Genomic DNA, 19618 nt, shown 5'->3' on the forward strand with positions numbered 1-19618 from the left:
CATACTCCGCAATTGTTGCTGTAGTTTATGAAACAGACAGAATCCTAATTCAAATCCTCATTTTAATCACATACTAGCAATATGTCTCGGCCAAGATGAGCAGTGCTAGTCAGAAGAAATATCACTTTTCATCTGCTTATGACAGGTGTAATTCATTAACAGTGCTGACAACGGAAGTCTATAATGACACTGACGCGCACGAGAGAGCGGTCCCTTTAACAGATCCACCAGCAGAACGTTTGTCGTTTTATGGTTGCCACCCTGGCGCGCTTATCACTGTCCTCTCCGGTTCACCCTTCATTCCGCCACTGTCTGTCTGCACGGTCTGTCCGGGAGAAAGTCTGGTGTGTGTGCTGTACGAATAGTAGGAGTGCAGAAGCGCTTCAGAGACTGGGCAAAGAGTACAGAGGGTATGCAGCAGTTTGAACGAACACCTCCCCGACGCGCGTAGAAAACTGACACTTGTTCGCCACGTTGGAAGGACTGCTCGGTATCATGAAGAAAAACAGTCCGGCCAAGGTACCGGCCCCAGCTGAAGTCAACATGTCAGACTACGAGGTGTCTGTGCAACAGCTTAACGATCTCCTCTCAGATGGAAATGGCTTTTACTTCCTGCCAACCCAGCATTTCAACGAGGTTTATCCCAGGATTTACGTGGGCAACGCGTAAGTACTTCGTTCCTAGTAAAATCCTAAGATTTCTCGGCGTATTATCTTGTCACGCCATTCCCCGAAATTACCTGATGACACATATACTTCTTTGTCTTCGGCAACACATCCTCGTCTAGTTTTTCGACACGCGCAAGGAAAGATGCTGGGATATTCTAGAAAGATAACCAACGAGTGTTGGAAGCATGCATTGTGAATACGAATTATCGCTTCCCCTTAAATCACCCCATTTCATTTCTCTCTGGGAACGATTATAAAAGTGAACTCTTCACCCGAAGCTCATCTCAGAATTTTCCCTTTGTCTTTATTTTGCTCGTAATATTTGGTTTGGGTAAATAGGTAAACAATGCGTCGGCATTCCATATCTCCAAGTGCACGTGTTTTTTATTGTTTTTAAGTTGCTACATCCATGACGCCCAATGTGCACGTAATGAAATGTATATGGGCAGGATATTGCAACCAACCATTTGATTCGTACGATTGGGTGCTGAAACATAATTTTCATTAAAAATAAAATAATAATAATTTTACACTGTCTTGCACTTATAGGTATACTAGCACTGTATTCTATAAACCGTTTTTGCTTCGACTTATACATTTAATAAATTCAATTTGTTAATTTAAAAAACATATGTACATATGAGTCCAATAGGGACCACAGTAGGACCATAAGTACTCTAAGAGTTGGTTTGACACTGAACCTTTCACTGTGTTGCATTGCCTTTTGGTGATGGTTGAGCAGGGGATCTTGTTAATGATTTCTGAATGTGGTAAGTATACTTGCTGATAGCAATCGAGGCGACTCATAGCCTAGCATTCTCAAATCAATTTGTTGAACAATTCCGGATATGAGTGAAAATACAGTTAACATGAACCAGCTTGTATTCTTACAAAGAATTTAGTTGTATAACCTGTACTAAGTTTTATTTGTTACATAATATGAAATATTTTTGCATATGCTTACACACACACACACACACACACACACACATATATATATATATATATATAACTGAGAGACTAAAATAGAAGTGTGGCACAAAAGGCTGTATTCCCCTGGTAAAGTTTCAAATTAAAATCGTTTCGAGGGCACGTTCTCTCTACAACCCCCAATCTCTCTCCCACACACTGGATCCCTCCTCCAGACTTTAAAACAATACAGTGGTTATTAATTGGAGGATTGGTCCTCTCTTCTTCTGACAGGAACACACTCATATACTGTACATACACAGGATATGAATGCAAAGGAACCTCAAGGGATTTTGAGCCCCATGATATAATGTCACATTGGGCCCCTCTAACCTATCCCAGCACACTTTTTGAGGGCCCCTGTCAGGAAGTGCCCTGGAAATTGTTCTAAACCCCACCCTCCCGGCCCAATACTGTGCCGCTGCATGCATGCACACTGATATATGACCACACGCCTGTGCACACCCATACGCTCTTAAAGCAGTTTACCGAGCCGTTTGTTGTACGTTGCACTTGTTGTACATCGCTCTGGATAAGAGTGTCTGCTAAATGCCTGTAATGTAATGTAATGTAATGTTTGTTTACAGGATGCAGTGAAGGATGCAGTCCCTTGGGGATTTACTTGGCTCTGGTGGAGAGACAGGGACACGCCCTTCCCAGTTTGCCAAATCAGAGCTGTCACTGTCTCATTGTTTATGCGTTTTATGTAGACACACCCATCCTGGAAAATCCATCCTTAACTTGCCAAGTTTATTTAAATACATTTCACACTCCTGTCCATTCTTACTATTCCACTGAAAACTTTGGGAATCCTTTAAGTTATAATAATGTATTATGAATAATAATAATAATAATAATAATAATAATGACATTACTGCAGTGCACACCACATTGCTTCGCTGTTCCTATAAATGGTTTTTTTCTTGGGTAAGGGATGTAAGGCCTGTGGCTGTGGATATGATATAGATGCATACTTATATTCTGCAGTAGTCTACTTTAACCTACTGACTGGAATCCCCTATACTTGAGTTAAGGCTTTGGCCAGTCATTGATCTCCTTGTGGGACTCCCAGCCCTGGCCAGAACTGGACTGGTCTGAGTCAGTGAGCCCCCATCACTCCCTGCGATTAGTGCCTAATTCTACTCCAGAGCTGCGCAGTGGGAATTTTGTCATGCATTTGTCTAAGTAATGCCTCAGAAATTCTGGGCTATCATTACATATGCATTTAAAGTGACTCTGAGATTATGCCATTATGTTCTGTATCAACCTGGTATTCCACATGACTTGGTACTTAAATTTAGATTAAGGGATACATTTTTCGACATTGTCTTTGAATATGTATTCTTCATATACAATGCAGTTAAATGGCCACAATTCTCTCTCAAGGTACGAACAAGCAGAGCCCCTAGACACCTATTGTTGTGACACATAGTTTTAATGTAATTACAGCAGTAAATTGTCAGCACTTTGTGAACTACATCAGTGGCACTTCATCAGACCCATGCATTATTCATGTAACAAGCTTATGTAACTTATAGTGCACATTATGTGTCAGTGTCATGCATGCACAGCAGACAATGTATAGCCCTGTCAAATTCAGCACTAAGAAAGCCGTGTTGCAGGCAGTGATTTGTTTAGTGTTTTGTGTAATTGTGGTACTCGAGGGGACGCCGGTGCATGAAGGAACCGTGTTGTTAGCGTGCATTTGGGAAACGTACCCTGTACTCGCTGTGTTGGCGCACTGTGTGAAATGGAAGAATGAATAATTGACAGGCAGGCGGCAGGAAGCAGTTAAGGGAGGAACAAGCTGGTGTAGAGGCAGTGAGTGGAGTGCATGCATACACAAACACACACACACACACACACACACACACAAACACACACACACACATACACACACTAACACACACTAACACACACACACACATACACACAGGCACACATACACACACTAACACACACACACACATACACACATACACACACAAACATACACACGCACATACACATGCACGAACACACACAAACACACACATACACACACATACACACACAAACACACACAAACACACGCATACACACATACACATGCACAAACACACACTCGAACACACACACACACGCACATACAAAGGAAAACATGCACATACACAGAAACACAGACTCAGGCACACACAAGCACACATGTACACACAAACACAGGCACACAAATTCATGCACACACAAGTGCACACACAAACAAAAATACAGTCACAGAAAAACACACAAAAACACACCCACAAACACACTGACACAGCTACACATACATACACGCACACACACACACTCACACACCCACACATAGAAACACAAACACATGCACCCATACAACTGCTGTTATGATTCCCCCATAGCTGGCACTAGCACACACACACACTCAGCGGAGAATCAAGCACCTTGCGAGAAATATACCAGCTCTGTCCAGCTGATGTATGAGACTGGGAAGCGGGTAATGGGCTCAGATCAATAGCATACCGTTGGGACTGTGTGAGAACTCTATGTATCGGTATAGAACCGGAGGGGAGCAAGTCAATTCAAGGCATAAACCATCGCGGTGACAGAACCAGTGCTGAACAGGGTGCTGCTGCTAATTCACTGGTGATGAGAAATTCCAGGAAGGAGATCGCTGGCCTTTCTTCTGCAGTGACGTGTCAGTAGGGCGGGGAGGGAAATTTATGGCTGTTAATTTGGAGTCTCAAGCTTCACGCAGAACATCATGGGCTACATAAGCATGCCCAGTGGAAGCCATGTGCTGTTCCATTGCAATCTTCTCTGCCTGAGTTATGGCTGTTAGTCACCAATTGTATATCATTTGGGTGGCACGTTTTCTGTTTGTGTGTGTGTGTGTGTGTGTGTACTCATGTGTGGTGTCAGAAAGAGAGAGAAAAAGATGTGGGTTCAGGAGACCAGTCATCCTGTAGATCAGAGGTGTCAAACTCCATCTTCTTGGGGTGTTCTCGGCATAAGCGTTTCATTTAAGTCATTGATTGGCTAAGGAATCCACACACCTTGTTCTCAAGGCCTTAATTGGTAGCTTGTTGAAAGGAGAACATGAAAATCCGCAGACGCTGTGGCCTCCTCGGGGTTCAGTTTGACACCTCTGCTGTAGATGAAGACAGAAAGGTCAGAAAGGTGAGGGGCCTCGTAGCGTGAGGAACACAGACCACATCCTCCCCGCCGTCTCCGTCTGTTTTACCCACCATGCTGCGGGCTTGCGGTCGTTCGACCGTCTCCGGGCGGCAGCCGGGATCTCCTCGGCACGTTGAGAACGCTCTGCTGTCCCACGGGCGCTTCTGGCTTTGACAGACACCCCTGCCACCTAAAAACGGCCCCGCGATTCGTTCCGCTCGAGCCCCGTGGATAATGCATGCGCCTCCATGCCGGGTGGGACAGGCCCACACTGCTGCAGTACACAAGAAAAGTGTGAATGTGGAAAACCACAGCCTAACCGAGATGACTGAACCAGTGTTGTGGGCTCCATGTGTGCGAGATACAGAACAGTTCCTGTTCAGCCGTTGAGCCTGTGTGCGTGATTTCAGAAGTATTGAATGAGAATGCCACTGACTCTATTGGTCAATATTTGTTATAAAAGGATGATGTCAGCGGTAACTGCGCAAATGAAGGCACAGTGTGGATTATGGATTATTTTCGAAACACACCTTTTCTTTCACACCTACCCAAAAGCTGCAATTTTGTAAATACCATCACTCCCACTGAAGTCTAATACTGTACTAAAATATATTTTTAGACGGTTGTGTATCTCTTTTCTACAACGGAGAAACACTTCAACCGTTTTTGTGCAGAAGAAGTATGTGTCATTTTGACACGTTAACCGTGTATCTGGAATGTTGGGCTTTGGAGGGCGGGGAGAAAAAAAAAAACATGAAAACATTACTACACTCTTATTATTCACAGCGACCTCACACTACACTACAAAGAATGTGACAGTTTGTGTGAGCTGGGCAGTGCCAAACAACGTGTCACTAGATTGACTCGGTCAAAGAGCCCCTTGTCGCTTCCAACGTTGTATAATAAGTGTAATTAATTGGAAAATGTGCAAAGTGCTTGGTTAAATAATTCGAGTTAATTCTGGTTGTGTTATTATCTGTGTTATTGTGTTTTGCTAATCCGAACCGTAGCTGTGCACTTCTACAGTCGTCGGTTGCGATCAGGAGCTGCGCTGACAGTACCGTCGCATTGCACGCGCTTCCTCCCCGTCTGACTCACGCGGCGCTGCGCGACTCCCGCAGGTTCGTGGCGCAGAACGTGATGCGGCTGCAGAAGCTGGGCGTGACGCACATCCTCAACGCCGCCGAGGGCAACTCCTTCATGCACGTCAACACCAGCGCCGAGTTCTACGCCGGGTCGGGGATGGCCTACCGCGGCATGCAGGCCAGCGACACCGACCACTTCGACCTCAGCGTCTTCTTCGAGGAGGCGGCCGACTTCATCGAGAAGGCGCTGGCGCACAAGGACGGAAAGGGTACGGCGCCCGCCCCCCTGCCCGCCCACCGGCACGCCTCTCTCCGGCGTCCCCGCGTGTCACTCCTGTCCTCGTCTTACCTCACTCCTTCCTGACAGAGTGAAAGATGAATGTCAGCAGTAATGGTGGTAACCGCTCAATGCCGCCACTGATCTGTGATAGACGGAAGCCCTCCTGTATTACTATCGCACCACTCCAGTGCCTTTTACCGTGCTTTAACATCTCCTAAGGGCCGTTACCGTACTCCATGATACTGTTGCACACAGGACGGTTAGTCATTCCAAAAAACTCTGACAGCCCGCTAATTTATCATTACTGATCTGGGCTTTGCCGATATATAACATAGATTTATTTTGCACTCTAAAATGGCTTCACTGTTGTCTCTAATGGACATTATAACCTTGCTATTGTACTCGCTATTCCTATGGATAGATGATTAATGATAATCGTAGATTATTAATAATTTGATAATAATAGTGATTTATTAACCGCTGAATGATTTTAAATGATGATTCCGCGTGTCTTATTTAAGGCAGTGAGAGAGAAGCTCAGTCTGAGGAACAGCAGGTGCAGACTAGCTGCTGAAATAGATATACGCTGGGGGGAGGGCAGGGCCGCCTGTTCTGGCCAATAGAGACACAGAGCAGGCTCACCTGTCATCCCAAGGGCAGCCCCCCCCCCCCCCCCCACTTCGCGTTCCACGCTGGGGTTGTGATACAGGTCAGGAGCAGGACGAGGTGTACTCTCCATACTCACGGGACGTCAGAGCGGGGTCACTGATGAACGATGGAGGGAGGGAGCGGTGTCCGGGGTGACCTTGCCTGCGCGGCGCGGAGGTCAGGGCTGTGTTCCCGTCTTCACGCTTTGCTCAGCAGGTTTGGGGTTCGGCAGCTGCTCTCTACCCCCCCCAATCCCTGAGGTCACCATTCGTCTCTGTCTCCCCACCCCACTACCCCGCCCCTCCAGGGAAGGTGTATGTGCACTGTCGGGAGGGATACAGCCGTTCCCCCACCCTGGTCATCGCCTACCTCATGCTCCGACACGGGATGGACGTGCGGACGGCGCTGGCCGTGGTGCGGCAGAAGAGGGAGATCGGGCCCAACGACGGCTTCCTGCGCCAGCTGTGCCAACTGAACGAGCGGCTCGTCAGGGAGGGCAAGATCCGGCCCAAGTGAGAGCTCTGCTTAGGACAGAGAGCCTGCAGCAGGATACTGATGCACAATACACACACACACGCACACGCACACACGCATGAACATGCACACACACACACACACACACACAATCACACACGCATGAACATGCACACACACACACACACACACACACACACAATACTGCCAGCCCTGTGTGTGCTGACACTGCAGGGTTTATGTCTGAGTTATACCTGAGTGGACAGAGGGTGGAGAGGAAGGGGAGGAGCCTGTGGCCCTGGGCGATGCTGTAATAACTCCCCTGCCACTCTCTCTCCATTCCTGTGGCTCACACAAAGGTTCCACTGCCGTTTCTCACATGTCCTGGCTCACTCACCTTACCTTCTGGGTCTCTGGAATCTTGGGAAATTCAATCTAGTTGTTATTTTTGCAGCGGTTTCCGTGCAGTAACTTTCATATGTCTTCTGCTGATGGGGAAAGGGATGTGTTGCGTTTTACAGCTTCCCCAAACGGAATCTGTCATATTATACGTATTGTTCAGATGGGACTATTGTGTGCTATTCCCGGAAGTTGCTGATGTTTGTATGTGTGTACACTGAAATCTGCACTGATAGTTACTCATGCCATAACTATCACACTCATAACTATCATACACACACACAGAATTTTGACTCCTGAACTTCCATAAAAATGAAACATAAAGTCCGCCCATTGAAATGATTATATCACAAACACTTTGCTGTCCCTTGGGTGATTCAGTCGAGGCTGCTACTGTGTGATGTCTTAAAGGATCCCACATCCTTGTCTCTTTCTGTGCCTAACATCGCCTGCCTTTTGTGTTAAAATGCCCTGTGTTTGTTGGATATTGTGGGAATTACCAGTCGCACACATTCACACAGGCTACCAGCTACCGCATGTTTGAAGTCTCCATTGTCAGTACGCTGTTATTAAATGTATGTTAAGTTTATTTGAACATGCTCCTGTTATCATTCTAGCACAGCTGGGTCTTACATGCATGTGTGCGCGTGCACACACACACGTACACACAAATATATATGGTTTGTGTTGAACGTAACGGAGATGACGATAACAGGACGATGTCTTCGCTTCTCTTGTGCTCCCAGGTGAATGTAAAGGGTAGGAGAGCTCTCGTTGCAGCACCGCTGACAGAGCAGAACAGACCAGGGGGTGTTATTCATCCGGCTCTCCCTCCCTGTTTAATGAGGACATTAGGGACCTGGTGGAGAACGTGCTAGAAGCCTAGCGTTCGTGTGATTCTCTGTCCCTGGCCTGTTGCCGTGTCAATGCCCATCGCATTCTACATCATAGCTCTGAAGCTTCAGGGCCATTTTTAACGTAGAGGAGAGAGTGACAGATGAGAGCTGCTTATGTTTTTTGTTCATTTTTTATTTCTGTGTGTACCCATAAAACATCATTTTAGTGCAAGATGAGCACATCTGTGCTACATATTTCTAGCAAAAATTGCCTCTCTATGAAAGAATCTAACATACTGAAAGATGTACTTCAGAACACTGCTGCTTTATCACAAGGTGCAGAATCTCGCATCATAACCCTCGCTCACATACTTCCTGTTCCATGGGTTGTGTCCTCGTCTCTAGGTGCTCAAGAGATAATAAAATATAGATACAAATAACTTTTATGCTAAAAAAAAAAACATAACTTTTATTTTCCATTTTTCCATCTATGCCCTCTGAATGAAACGGGGTACTCGATTAAAAGAGGATTTCCCTGAGCGAAGCACCAAAATTTACCGAGTCAGACTTGCTCGACGGGCTCTTTAGAACGACCCTGATCTGATCTGTAAACGGGCGAGGTCCACACCCCGTTATTCTGCATCCGCGCACTGTTCTTTCGCTGTTCATCTACAAGGCAGCGCTGTGGAGTTTAATGTAAATTAGGAAATATTAAATGGAAGACAATTACATATAAAGTGAAGGACATCCACAGTGAACATTCCACTGACATTCCTGGAGAAAGAAAGGGTTTCTGTAACTGGGTCTGCCGTAGTCACTCATTTCTATTTTGTGATCACTCAAGCAGACACATCACTTACTCTGACTGGCGAGCACTAACCACACAAAGATGCTCTGTGATTTTCACGCTCGTGTATGCACATCCTCTGGTCACGTGACCCAGTCTGATATGTTCTGCTCTGTGCCTGTTCTGATTTGTGCCATCCTTACCTGTGACAGCACAGCTGTTTCAAACCTTAAAAACCGCAGTTAGACACTTAGACACTGAATTACACAGGCAAAAGGACAACCCGTTAAATCACTGCAAAAGCAAAATGTGGTCCCCTGCATTGATATTGAATACATATTTAGAAGTCTTGGGGTTGGGGGTAGGGGGTGTGTGGGTAGGTTTGGGTGGGCGTAGTTTTAGCACTGCCATCTTAAAGGATTTTTACTCTCTGCCGCAATGTTTTATTTACTGTAATCTTTATAATTTATTGTATTCAAAAACAATAATCATAGTATTTGAACATGTGTGTATTATTATTGATTCTTGTATGCAAGCGTGTGGAAGCCTCAAGCCTGCCTGACTGCTGCTGATATGTCATGTGTATAGTAGTGTGAAATGAAGTGCTTAAGTTTAAAAGTCCAGAATACTGCAAATGTTGCTTTACTCTGTTGGTATATTAAAGAGTGGCTTGTTGCTTGACTGGTAGACCGGGGTGAGCTTTTTTTCTTCCTCAAGCATCATCAAAAACATTTAGAAATCATCCAGTGATCCCAGTATCCCAGTAAGTTTTCTTTACTGCAAAATGATCAACAAAATATTCATGCCTGTTCCTAGAATTTGAATCTAACCACCGTAACGTGCTTATTGATTTTCCTGAAACAAAAAGGGTAGAGTGTCATATATTTATTATCACAGCACAGCCAGAACCATTTTATTTTTAACAATGCACTGAGGGATTTGAAACAAGTTCAAAAATCCATGCAAAGCATATGTTGCTGTTAAAGCACTATTCATATATATATATATACATATATATATATATATATATATAAATGAATAGTGCTTTATATATATACATAAATATATGACTACATATACAGTTCATAACACCAGAATCTTTATTCCTGTTCCAAAAAGAATCAAGCAAATAATGTGGCAAGGCCTTCTTTCTTAAAATGGCTCCCACCCACAAAGCACTTTTAAAAATGAACTGTCATCTTTCTTGTTTTTTTTTTTTTTCCTCTTTAGAGATTCAGACGTAGGGGAGGGGTTTGCATGATAGTAACCCATTTCCTGAGTCTGCATTCTCACACGGTTTGTGCCATCTGCTCAACTTCTTTAAGAAAGTAAATTTTTACTTCTAAGTTCAACAGTGCATTCCTGGTATTGAAAGATTTCTGCAGAACCCAATCATTCTTGATATTAAAACGTGTAACATCAGACAAAGATAGAGTCCTGTCAGCAAAAAAGCAAAAATATAATTTTTGGTTGATTTTAAAAAAAAGAAAGAAAAGTAAACCAGCGGACAGTAAACAATGGACAAAGTGTACATCTGACTGTGTTACAGTAACTGACCAGCAGGTGGAGACACACTCTGTCGCACTCTCCGCTGCAACATCTCGCTGCCTCACTCCACTCGCCTCCCCAACAGTAGTAGAAGCACAGTCCAAAATAAAGGGAATCTGTGTGTAGCATCCTGGAATATAAGGAGATTAAACCCCTAATTACATCACTGATTCCTATCGTTCCCTCTGGATCCCAACCGCCATTTTGTTCTACACCAATGAGCCTCTAAGGAGCTCAGGAGGGGGGCCCTTCCTGACCGTAGAAGTGTGCCGACACAACGTTCTTCAGCTGGCGATTTGGTGTCGCCGTTTTTTACGGTTAGCGGTGCGCCGGACGAGGAACGCGCTCGCTGCTGAGGTGAGCACAGCGCTCGTCTCCCCCCGTTACTGGGGTGTAGCTGAGGCTCAGAGGCCTTCCACCTGTCAGGGTAAAACTTCCCGCCGCTGGAAAGAGAAGGATCGGGGGAGACCGTCAGAGGGGGCAGCGCACGAGGGGCATTGGGGAAGGGAGGAAAATGATGGAGTGCGACGGAGGAGCGGATGGAAAACAGATTTGGCCCTGTGCTTCACTTCCACTCCCGTTTTTCACTCCCTTCTTCCTCCGCACCGCTCCTCCATATCTCTCTCCCACAGATCCCCCAGGAAGCCTTCTCATCTGCGGATCCGCTCAGTGTCTTTTCGGTCATTTAGATTCATTATTTAGAATCATCAATCATGTGTCAAAACAGCAGACTGTACTACTGCACTGTAAGTCATGTTTCTTCGTTACTGACTGCAGCACCGCAGACCGTGTCTCGAGCGGCTTGTTTTTATTCAGTTTCAAACTCTCGAACAAGAGCTTTTAGATCACTGAGTTCCTGCCTGTCATCTGTTTACAAAGGAGAATAAGAATGAAATGAATAAGTAATCGGGGGGGAAAATGAAATGAATCGGCTGTTTGGACGTGCATTGATGCTTTTAGACTTTCATTCTTGTGTAGGTTTTTTTAGAAAATTTGAAAAGTTTGAAAAGTTTCTGTGAGGGCCGTCTCCCGTAGGAGTCTGTGCTGTTCCAGCACGACAGAGTGCATTCATCCAGCTCTGGCTGGGACTTGATGTTCTTCCCTCGCCGCTGCCGAACACAATCAGTCACTTACAGGCAAGTAAGAGGACTGGGATGCACAGACCCAGGCTTGGCTGTGGGGTATCTGCTGCCATAGGTGAGACTGCAGGCCAGTTGTGAGGGAGATAGTGATTTCGAGGGGGGGGGGAGGATTGTGGACCGGGCGCTTGAGAGGGGAAAATAAAAAAAATGCTGACTATCAATGATGCAATTTATGCATTTAAAAATTTTCCCTTCTTTTGGCAACCCCCCAGATGGGCCCCCCTTACCCCAGGTGGATGTCGTCTGAGGGGTAGACTGCCCTTGACGTGTCTGCCTAGAACCAGCCCTGCATGGGTCCACTGCACTGCTGTAAGAACTCTGCAACCGCATTATCTCATACTATGGTGGAGTTATAAGCAGCATCATTTTGAATGTTTTACTGATTAATTTGCTAATTAATTAGTAATTTGGTTATTTCCCCATTGGTTAATTCTAATTTTGCTGTGTTGCCAAGTGAAATTAGAATATGTTTTGATGGGATTCTACTCACCTCAGGGAGGCCTAAGACTTGAGATTAGACGTATAATTGATACGTATTCACCTCCTGTGTATTAACAACCTAAACTGGGCCAGGTGCTTTCCATTTTCTTGTGGGTTCACACTCAATTCATTAACAAGGTCCACAAACGTTGATTTCGAATCCACTTGTGTTCAATTTCATGACTGCAGAATAAATTGTGAGGTCTCACAGCTCAATCAGTCATGCTGTCATAAAGGTCGAGGAGGTTGACTGCGGACCTGTGAGATTAAGCTGTCAGGAGACAGAAAGATGGAAAACAACTTTGTTTTCCAACTTTTTGTCAAAGCTTTGAACCGTCCTAGGAACAATGTTAAGACCATTGTAACACAATGGGGGGAAAATACCAGACACTACCAAGGTCAGACTACTGGACAACTGGCAGAAATGACCAAGCGGCCAGATGCAGCACTAACAGTTGCAGAAATTGGCTGAAATTGAGAAACTGTCCAGATCTGTTCAGTACTTCATAGATTTGGCCTCTTTAAGAGAGTGGCTAGAGATGGAAGCCACTTCTGAGAAAGGCTAATATTCAAGTCAGGCCTGGGGTTTGCAACAAGCCGTGTGACAGACCCCGGGACCTTTTGGAAAAAGATTAGAAAAACCCAAAGCAGTTCTGTTGGTCCGCCAGCATTTCGAAAATCGGCACAACTGCCAAAATGAGGCAAATAGTTTGTGAATATTCCTGTTGCTAGCAGACTGTTAGGTTCTTGCTTGCTGGGCCAGATTCTACTTGTAGCCACCTCTGGAGACCTAACTAAAGGCATTCTCTCTGTTACCCCGGCCTGCTGGGTCTCTCTTGCTCAGACACAATGGTATCATCAGCCCCATGGAAAGGAAATTAAGCCTGTACCATCGTAAGCGGGGACACTATAGGTGACCAATGGGTACTGTGCTCCTAAGCTGATTAAGGGATGACAGGGGGCGGAGCCATCTGGGAGAGTACTGAGGTAACAATGATAAAAATAGACAATAATGAGGAAGCATTCTCTACGTGCGACTGAAAGTTTGTTCGTCGTTTCTGTCCTTTTTGCTGGAGCTTGTGAGTGTGTGTGTGTGTGTATGTGTGTGTGTGCGTGTGTGCAGCTTTTGCAACACAAGCTCTTTTTTGGATCACACCGAAGCATGGCACTGTCCTCAGACACTGTGCTGCATCAATGTCTGTGTTCACAGCAAAGTTATTTATGTACATATTCAATTTCAAAGGCCGTCTTTACCCTGAGGAATCACGCTAAAATCCCACTTCATCATGTTCGATAAAAAAATGAAAGAATCTGGCCGAATCTGCGATCTGACGCAAGCGTTTTTCTTTGCTGTTCTACAGGGACAGGTTGTCATCTATTTTGAAGTTATTTCCATGTGCGTCTCCACCCCTCCCGCCCCCACTCACTGCTTTTAAATAATGATTGCGTCAAATGGAAAGCACATGATGTTCCATCTCCTCCCCGCCGTACGCCGCGTGGAACATGAGTGACGGGAAGGAGCGGAGAGGAGCTCGGCTCACATCTGCCGCGCAGCGCTAATTATCGGGAAACATCAGGAGAGCCGCCTTCGGAAAGGACGGCGACTTCAGATCCTCTTCCAGATTCGTCGGGGTCCAGCGGCGCTCCGCGGATCTCGCGCCCCTGCTGCGCAGCGCTCCTCAGAGGTGTCGTGTTGGTCACAAGCGTCCTCGCCGACCGAGCCAGCTGAACTTTATTCACAATTTGTGGGGTCGGCGTTGCTGAGGTCAGGACAGCCTGCCTTTTTTATGTCTGTAATAAAATTTGTATGAACACAGCTATGGCATAACAATGGCTGTGCAGCGATAATAAAGATGATCTGACGCTTTCAAAGAAAAACATGGTTTAGCCTATAGTCTCAAACTCTAGCCATGACATCCATATGAATTTGTACTGGCATTAAACTCACTACATTGCAAAATGACACAAAATGCAGAAGTCGAGATTTACAAAGTGATACTTTGGCGGTTGAAATTTTCAGGAATGTCGCCTTGGTGCTGCCAGACAGGGGATATCACTGATGTTCCACCTGGCATGGCTAACCTTTGACTTGCCAAACTTCTTCAGATTTTCCCTTAGAGAAAAAAACACCACCTCTCAAAAACATAAGCCTGCTGAACTACAGCCACTTAACCCAGCATAAAGAAACGGCGACCAAAATGTCTTGACTTGTGAAATTCTGTTCACTGATTTGTGAAGTACCTGTTAAACCTCATAAGCTGCTCGGTGCTTCTTGTTGAACACTGCTCCTTCTCCTCTTTTCCACCTGTTCCTAGCCTTCCCATCTGGAATATGTTTAAGGATTTTTACCTCTGTGGCCTGTGTTCAGGGCAGGCCTAATCACAGCCCCTGGAGGCATGTTGATCTGGACACATTCTCCGTTCTAACAAATTTCTGACTGACGCGGTCAGGCACGTTCTGCTGATCTGCTAAAAAAATAAAAATCTTTGTTTCTAGTGTGATCTGGCGCCCCGTTGATGGAGCATAGACAGTTGCCCTCATCATCGCCGAGCGCCGCCGCACAGAGCCCGTTAGCATTAGGAAATGCAAACAGGGCAGCATGGTGCAGCACTGTCGCCTCACAGAAAGAAGGTCCGAATCTCGGCCTGGAGTGAAGTTTGCATGTACTCCCCGTGCCCGTGTGGGTTTCCTCCTGGTACTCCGGTTTCCTCCCACAGTCCAAAGACATGCAGCTAGGCTAATTTCAAGACTATAAATTGCTGATAGGCATGAGTGTGTGAGTGAATTGTAAATGTGTGTGCCCTGCGATAGATTGGCGACCTGTCCAGGGTGTGTTCCTACCTCTCACCCAGCACCCCCGGGATAAGCGGGCATAGAAAACAGATGGATGGGTAATGGATGGATGGAGAGAGACGAACACGTGTGTGATGTTTAGGCCAGCAACTCCGGCTCTGGAGCAGTGACCAGATGGACTCAGGCCGCACTCCAGGATGAAGGCCTTGCTGTTAGTGAGGTGATTAACCTGAATCATGGACAGGAACTGTGGGACTTAAACCTCCGCCAATATAAATGGATCATCATCATTATAACGCTCGACTGCCGCAATTTCACATTGTTTCACCACATTCTGCAGCCCATTTATGCAACAGAGTTTTTTTTTTTTAGCTTAGTAATTGAGGATAAAGCATGTTGCCCGTGGCTACAAGAGCAGAGTCCCATCTGGAGCTCCAGCCTGCACCCTAAACTGAAAGGGCCAGCGCTCAGCAAACAGGACTCTTTGAGGGGTGTGGATTTCACTTCCAGATGGAAGACTGCCTTCGCAGCCCTGAGCGAGGTGCTTTACCTCAGCTGTAAAAACCCAGCTGTGCGAAATGGTTGCAGAAAATGAAAGCAGAGCAAAGCTGCCCCAAATAAATGCCCATCCCCAGCAAATAAATAAAAAAGGGAACCGCTGCACTCTATGCAAAGTGAAAGTCATCAAACTGTTACCTTTTCCAATGGGAATCTGCCCATTTACCTCCGTTCTGTCACCCTACCTAGTGAAGGCAAGGCCAAGACCCCATACATACAGATACAGCATACAGTGTGATTTCTATTCCACCTGTCTGGTTGCAGTAGTCCCAAAGATTAGAAGTGGTGATGCGGGTGGGGAGGCAGCTGCCTTCACGTGTAAGCTTCAGGGGGGAACCCCCCCACCCCTTTCTGTTCCTGCTCATTATTGGCTTTTACTGGAGCTGAGGTCGAAGACTAGGCTTGTTTTTAACCACTCATACTGCGCTTTATTGAATGCATGAAATCATTAATCGTGTGAAGCGTTTTCAAAACCTTCTTATAAAAATAGAGCAAAGCAAATTTCTTCCAGTTCCTCTACGCAGGGGCCCAATAGCACTCGAATGATCTGACAGGATCTTTCTCTGAAAAACTCCCTGAAGACAACAACACTGTGTATTTTAACTAACTTTATTATATTATAATTATATTATATTATCTATACACTGGTAGCTATGGCAATAAAGTATTGAATCTCTTTCTCTCGCTATTTCTCTCTCAGGCACTGAAAAGACAGCAAGTAATTTTAGCTCAACATTTCTGAGCGAGGACAAACCACGCATGCTTCTCTTTAGCTGAAAAAACGAACTTCACATTATACTCTGCATATAAAACAGTACTATTCAACCCCATTGGCCATTCAAATGAGGAGACCGGTGAGGTCTGTTTGTGTATAAGAATAGCATTACTGTTTATCTGCCTATGGTGGAAGACTTGAGCTGTCCCTGGTGTCCAATATCTTGTGTGTCCTCCATTTGCAACAACACAGTGAAAGGTCCAGTGTTTATTCTACTGAACACTAGTCTACATTAATCCAATAGGGATCACGTATACACTGCCAAAGTAAAATCCACTCTAAATGAACACTGAACGTTTAACAGCGTAATGGTGATTACACCTGACATAGCATCTGCATTTAAAGTTCTAGTTTTAGTGTATGTTTTCCAATGCCGGGTCAGTCTGACAAAAGCATGGGACGCAAGGCTATGTGTTTCCATTTGTAAATGTCAAGAAATTAATTGGTGGAAAGTAAGATGCAATGCATGAGCTGACTATTATTGGCCTGGGTTCAATAAACATTTGTCTTTAACCATGACTCACAAGTTAATGCCGGTGTTAATTATTTTCTTCAGAGCGGCTTTGGCAATCTTAGACAACTCGTTTGTTAGTCTGAGGTGAGGAAAAACGTTGGTTTAATCTATGTCGTCTACAGTATCATGTAACAAAGCAGAAGAGGCTGATAATGATCGTCAATGAAGTCCAGGATCATGTCAGCTCTTCAGGGAGATGCCTTTTTATGCTGACTGCCTCTTCAGGCAGGAGGCTGAATAACAAGGGAACATTTTTTCCAGTGTATTTTTGCCTGCGTTTCTTCCCTGTGTACCAATTAAATTATTTTTTAAAATGCATTTATACATTTGATTATACAATGATATCTATTATTTACTATTATCACTGCTAATAATTTGAGGTTCATATGAGCAATACTTGGCATGAATATTCCATATTGTTACTGAAAATGGGGTCTCCTACATTTAACTGAAACTGAGGCTATATTGCACTGTGACCATTCTGATTGTGCAGATGCTGGAACTGAAGAAATCTGCTAAATCATGCAGTCAGTAAGAAAACAATAGCCACGGTCAATTATAACAGTCAGAGGAACACCTTTGGTTTTATTAAAATCAGGCCAAACTTGAATAATATCAATATCATACCAATATCAAGCAAACACGAAGGCACTTTAATGCATGCCTTCATTAACCTTAATTGATAAAGATGCGGTATTTGTTGGTGCAGAAACCTATAGAAACCAGCACACACAGAGGCCAGTTTTAGGCAGCTCCAGTGTGTGTTTTTTGAATGGTGTGCTCTCCTGCATTAAAGCCTGTTTAATTGGTTATAATGTTGGCATCGTCCTGCTGGGACACCAGACTCTTACTCCTATCCAATAGTTGCAATACAGGCAATCTGGAAAATAACAACAGGCCAACAAAGCAATGACAAGTGAGGAGATAGAAGCCAGGCATGCTTCGGAATTAACATTAATCTGTCAATACTGAGTCATTTGGAAGGGGATGGAAAAGATTGGTTATTGTAACTGCAGCCCAAGGGAAGGAGATACCACAAGCACCCTCAATTAACCAAGAAAAAAACAAATGCTGCATGCAGTATGGTTTGATAGCCGCTCAGTTTTTCAGATCACTGGCCAGCTCCGTCCTCGTTTCCCACAGGCAACGTGAAACGTCTCCGCGCGTCTCACAAGCGTGGAGAGATATGTCTGCTTGCGGAGCATGAACCTCTGAAAGATTGGTGAGGGGTAGCGTAGCACCTTTGGTAGGCTGGCTGTGATTGGGGTCATTTGGGATGCCTCAGCTGGTTAGCACATGGGCCTGCGGAGTTTTGAAATGACTGCGGCGAGGACAGTTTGGCAGATCTGTCGTGAGGACAGTTTGGCAGATCTGCAGCGAGAACAGTTTGGCAGATCTGTTTGACGGTGGTGCCTGGGATATCTGTAAGTTGATTTTCAAAATCTCCACTGCTGGATGTTCTATGCAAAACGCTCCAGAGAAACCCTCAACAGTTCTGGCAGCATTTGTCATAATTTTTAATCACGATCATTTATTTATTTATTGTGTGGCCTCATTGAGAACAGCTTTAACCAACACGTGTGCAATAAATATCAGATAGCAGTATGAAATACCACAAAAAAAAGAAATGAACACATCTTCTAAGGTGAACTTACAGTGAATTGTACAATAATTAGCTACAGAACTTTAGTTAATGTCTGCTAGACAATCCAATGCAAACACTGGCCACACATTATAATTCCGTTAGTAGGTTACCACAACATCAAAAGTGCACAGCCTTTGGTTGGAAGCAACTGATTAGCCGAGCAGCCATCTACCTCATGGCGAATTATAAAGTTGAGTGGCTGAGATACTAAGTTTTGTCTGATTCCTCGGGATGGGCAAGGTGTGATAGGGTGGTTGTGGGAGGGTGTTCTTCTTACTGTAGTAAGCAAATTATAATAACTATGTAGCTAATACGTTTTTTTAATAAATTGTTCACTGAAACAAGTGCGTAGCATGATCTAGGACAACTTTAACTAACACGAGAGTGATAAAAACTATATAGCAGTAGGGCTGCTGGTAGCTCAGTCGGTAAAAGAGCTGTTTACGGTGCACTCGTGAGCACTACGGTCTCAGATAGACTGGCCAGTATAGTCCCACACGGGCGGTGCATAATTGGCTTCATGTCGCTAGAGGTAGCAGTGTTCATTGCTTGAGCAACTCCTGCTGGCCGTCCCGCGGCTTGCTCTCTGTGCACGCGCATTAATTGGTCTACTCCGCCCCCACTCTGCATGTCAGCGACGTTCACCAGCGGTGTGAAAAGAAACAGCTGGCTGGCACGTCAGGAGAGAGAATATGATGGAATCTTGCAATGTGACCAAGGACAGAAAAACTTCAGAACAACAATCATTTTTTAAAGGATAAAGCTCACTAAATGATAAGCTGCATTTCACAAATAAATAATCATGATAATCAATTTCATATTTTCTTTTGTTAGCGCTGAAAATTGTAT

General features: G+C 44.9%; 1 protein-coding gene across 1 annotated transcript; it reads left to right on the forward strand.

Annotated features, from left to right (window-relative positions):
- The first annotated feature begins 209 nt into the window (after window positions 1-209).
- LOC118216383 (dual specificity protein phosphatase 3-like) lies at window positions 210-10001 on the forward strand. The gene is made up of 4 exons (XM_035397479.1): window positions 210-665; window positions 5927-6159; window positions 7126-7330; window positions 8438-10001. Exons 1-4 carry the CDS (start codon window positions 496-498, stop codon window positions 8439-8441), a joined length of 612 nt encoding a protein of 203 aa, XP_035253370.1. The 5' UTR covers window positions 210-495; the 3' UTR covers window positions 8442-10001.
- The last annotated feature ends 9617 nt before the right edge of the window (window positions 10002-19618 follow it).

This window comes from Anguilla anguilla, chromosome 17, assembly GCF_013347855.1.
Source record: "Anguilla anguilla isolate fAngAng1 chromosome 17, fAngAng1.pri, whole genome shotgun sequence".
Lineage (NCBI taxonomy): Eukaryota > Metazoa > Chordata > Actinopteri > Anguilliformes > Anguillidae > Anguilla > Anguilla anguilla.

Coding starts and splice junctions, on each gene's coding strand:
- LOC118216383 (XM_035397479.1), top strand. CDS start 496: ATGAAGAAAAACAGTCCGGCCAAGGTACCGGCCCCAGCTGAAGTCAAC. Junction 666..5,926: donor AGGATTTACGTGGGCAACGC/GTAAGTACTTCG, acceptor CGACTCCCGCAG/GTTCGTGGCGCAGAACGTGA. Junction 6,160..7,125: donor GGCGCACAAGGACGGAAAGG/GTACGGCGCCCG, acceptor CCGCCCCTCCAG/GGAAGGTGTATGTGCACTGT.